The sequence below is a fragment of the Corylus avellana genome, chromosome ca11 (assembly GCF_901000735.1).
Source record: "Corylus avellana chromosome ca11, CavTom2PMs-1.0".
In the NCBI taxonomy this organism is placed as follows: Eukaryota; Viridiplantae; Streptophyta; class Magnoliopsida; order Fagales; family Betulaceae; genus Corylus; species Corylus avellana.
The window spans coordinates 10,975,216-10,979,122 of record NC_081551.1 but is presented as its reverse complement, the minus strand read 5'-3'; the positions used below and the strand labels follow the sequence as shown (position 1 = coordinate 10,979,122).

The 3,907-nt window shown below is 34.2% G+C and overlaps 2 protein-coding genes across 2 annotated transcripts in view; both read right to left on the bottom strand.

Moving 5' to 3' along the window:
* Positions 1-612: 612 nt before the first annotated feature.
* On the bottom strand, positions 613-1,200 carry LOC132165060 (uncharacterized). Its single transcript, XM_059575566.1, has one exon. The coding sequence runs from the start codon at positions 1,198-1,200 to the stop codon at positions 613-615; it is 588 nt and encodes a 195-aa protein (XP_059431549.1).
* A 2,237-nt stretch (positions 1,201-3,437) lies between these two features.
* The window catches only part of LOC132165823 (uncharacterized), a gene marked incomplete at its 5' end in the record, with an annotated part of 54,450 nt that continues 53,980 nt past the window's right edge, over positions 3,438-3,907 (bottom strand). Inside the window, 1 exon segment of the mRNA XM_059576506.1 lies at positions 3,438-3,907.

Sequence of the window (3,907 nt, the reverse complement as noted above, 5' to 3'; positions counted from 1 at the left end):
ACTAAATTTTTTTTTTTTTTTGTATACTTCAGGGACATTTGAGTTCATTTTGATATTATAGGGAGCTAATTACAAATCAGGCAAATAACATGGGCTGATTTTACATTTTTTTTTTTTTTTTTAAAAAAAAAATAGAGATGTTAAATGTTGAGCTGGAATTTTTCTCTAATGAGCAAAAATGTCGTTCGTGTATTATGACTTACACACGAATCAAGGAATGGAAAAAAGGAAAAAGAAAAAAGATTCAATTGTTTTTTCCCCTATAAAACTGTTTTTCAAGGACTATTAATTTTGCAATGATGAAGATACAAAGCTTTGAATGAAGATCATATCTATGACAATAAATTTATGAAGTCCAGTATGCACAAGCAGACAATATTGCAGATGGGGTAGATGTTTCAAGAATAAGGCAGGATTTATGGTATGTACGGAGCAGTATATATGTACATGTAATGAATGTATGTATGACGATGAAGAATGTATCATGTATAGGTATACGTAGGGTGAAAAATGTTATCCATTGATCAGAAGAATCATAATCCATTCAGAGCAGAAGATAGGCATAAATATATATGGCTTACTCATATATGGATATGATGAATGTGGTGATCATCAAGATGCCATGGATAAGGCCAATGGCATTTCACTCTCATGTGAAGCCATTGACAAATCGGTGCTTGAATGGTTTGAGGATGATCTAGTCTTCTTTTTATCCTTCACTTCTTCTTCATCTTCCTCGTCTAATGCTAGAATAGCTTCAAATTGAGCGCGTCTTCTTGCCTCACTTTCAGGAGACCTCACCGGCAGAGTCTCTACTATGCGTGGAGGCGCCTCCACGCGAGCTGCATTATTATTATTATTATTATTATTATTATTCACCACATTTGCACGAGCAGAGCCTCCTTGATCGAATGCACCACCACCACCATTGCCGCCTTGTCGTCCTCCTCTACCACCGCTGGCAGCAACTCGAACTCCGCATGCTCGGGAAATGACTCGGTAGAGGCATGTGAGCATCCAAAACAACCAAGGAAGGCAAACCAATGCCACCCCAACAAAGGGAAGCCAAGATGCGTAATCTGAGTCAGGTTGGATTATGTACAGTACAAGGCAGCCACCTCCGGCTGCTAGAGACACAAATAAAACGGTAGAGATTACCCATATGAACGTGCCTCCTACACTTGGATCCGGTGCAGCCATTTCTACGTCTCACCAAGAACAAAAAAAAAAAAAAAAAGAAAACAAAAAAACAAAAAAGATGAAGAATTAACTAACTATATATCCAAAACCTGGATTAAGAAATTTTCTTTGTCATCATCCATGTCGTTCATTGGGATTCGTTTGCAAATTAGGAAGAAGAAGATTGGGTCTCAAGGTTGGAGAAGGAGAAGGGTGGATGAGAGATGAGTCATCAAGCAAGTTTCTTTTTTGTTGGATTGAATGGGACATTCAGATGGTGGAAATATTCAAAAGTTTGTTTACCGTAAAACATGGCTTCTATCAAAACAAACCCACACCCACAAGGGGAAGGAAAGAGAGAGATAAGCGGGTCCGGTCTATAATTAATACAGATTGGCGGTTGATAGCTGAATTCTTGTGCTCGCTTTTACAAATTACAATCTTTTATTTATTTTTTTTACATTATCTAATAATCGCTTATTACATTAATAATTAATTTGATTTAGACATGATAATTATTAGTAGAATCGCTCAGAAAAGATTGTTGAACAAAAAATCTTTACTTTTGAAAGAGACTGTTCAAAAATCAGATCTTATAGAGTTGCTCAAGAAATAAGTAATTGGTCGCTCAGAAAAAAAAAAAAAAAAAGAAAAAAAAAAGAGGTAATTAGTCTATCATGACCATAAATAATCTATGAGGAGACGCACGTCATGGCGCAACTTTTGTCCAATTTGAGGACTGTGGGCCCATAATCCATTGAACATAACATAACGAATATTTTAGATGAGTGTTTAGCTAAATAAGTTAAACAATGCATTTTTTTGGTAAACAAAGTACAAGGCTTGAACTGTGTGTTTTTATAAAATATAGAAGACTTGTATCGCATCGACTTCAACCTTGGTCTGAACTCTGACCTAATTACCGAAACGTCTTTAACAATGACAGAAAGTGTGATTCGTGAATTTGATAAGCAGTTGAAGGTAGGCAACAAAAGCATTTAGAGAAATTCTTCTAGGGTTTAAAGGAGATTTTTTGAGAGGTGAGGGGAGCATTTGTCCCCTCTCAACCCTCCCAACGTGCGCCTTGAATGAGATCTACATTTGAAAAGTATTCTTTGCAAGATCTACACAAGAAATTTGTACGATAAGCTTTTTAGTGTGTAGTGTCTTCAAAGAGACAAACGCCAAACATACCCTTTTTTTTTAAAAGCAAAAAAAGAGTAAAGACTAAATTATTAAAAAATTAAGAAAAATAGATAAGTTGCCTTGTAGACACCCCCCGATTTGGTGGGGGTGGCTATTGAACCACCTTTGTCCTATTAGGGTAGCCACACGGTCTCCTATGAGCATGATACAAGTGGCCATGCGACCACTCTCTTTACTTTGTTAAGGGTGGCCGACACCTCTCTAGTTTTTTGTTTTGTTAGTAAGACTACTAGTAGTCATTTCTCTATGATGTTTCCTAAGGAACAAAATTATTTTTTGTTTCCTTAACCAAATACACTCCACAATAGTTTTTATTATCTTTCCATATACTATTAAAATATTATTTATTTATAAAATTCAAATTCCCTACCTACCCTACTCCCACATTTTTTGGAATTTACCCCCCACATTTTTTATAAAACTCCAATACAATCCCCAATGAAAGGCAAATAGTGTGGAGATGAGAGATAAATATTTGTGTTAAAATATGAATAAAAAAGTTATAGGAAAGCTAAAGTACTTCTCAATGCATTGAGAAACATTGTAACATTTCTAATGCTTAAAAAAGCAATAAGGAACCTATTGTAAGATATTTTTTGTGATTTTTTTTTTTTTTTTTTTAATTTTCTCTATATAGAGGGAAGTGAATGAGTGATTGGGTATCTGCTGATAGTGCTCTAACAAGTTTACTTATACACGTGAAAAAATTCACAAGTTTTCTCAAAATATTCCTATAAAAAGGTTAGAAATTTTCTAAAAAGTGTAGTGTGAGTTTTTTTTTTTTTTTTGAAAAGTAATAATGAGCTTCGACACCTAAAAAAATTAACGTGTTTTATTAAAAATATTCCTATGAAAAAGGTGAGAAATTTTCTACAGTGCATTGTGTTTTGTTTTCTGAAAAGTATTTGTATTTTGTATTTTGGAAAGTGTTTGCTTGATAATTATTTTTTGAAAATTGTGTTTTTGTATTTGAAAAGAGAACACTTTTCAAAATCCTTAACAAACAGAGCCACCTGAATCCATGTAGGACCTATAATACTCGAAAAGACATCTTCAGTTGCCTCCAAATTAATATTGCCTGAGATTGTAGTTGGTAGCAAGTACACAATATCAACCTTAGAAGGTCTTAATTCTATTTCTAAACATTTTTCACTTAATTAAGGCATGTACACATATTATACTAATTACAAAGACTACAACTAATACAATATCTATCGACTTGTGAGGCTGCTAAAACTATGAATCAACAGACTTTAAGTAAATTGACAAGAAAATTAATTTTGAAATAATGCACTTTTAATTTTTGAGTCCCTGAGCTGACCTTCACTTTTGTTGCTGCAAAATTGTGAGAAAGATGATCAAAATTCCTCAAGTGCAAGGCAGCAGAAGCATATTTGTGATAAGTTTCACAATCCTAATGCCAAAAAACCATCTTGCCACTTAGCTTTCCAAAAGGTCTCATGTTAATCCAAAGTCAGATTTGATGCTCATTTGTCTGATTCTCTGGCGGCTTCTTTGAAAT

Coding starts and splice junctions, on each gene's coding strand:
- LOC132165060 (XM_059575566.1), bottom strand. CDS start 1,200: ATGGCTGCACCGGATCCAAGTGTAGGAGGCACGTTCATATGGGTAATC.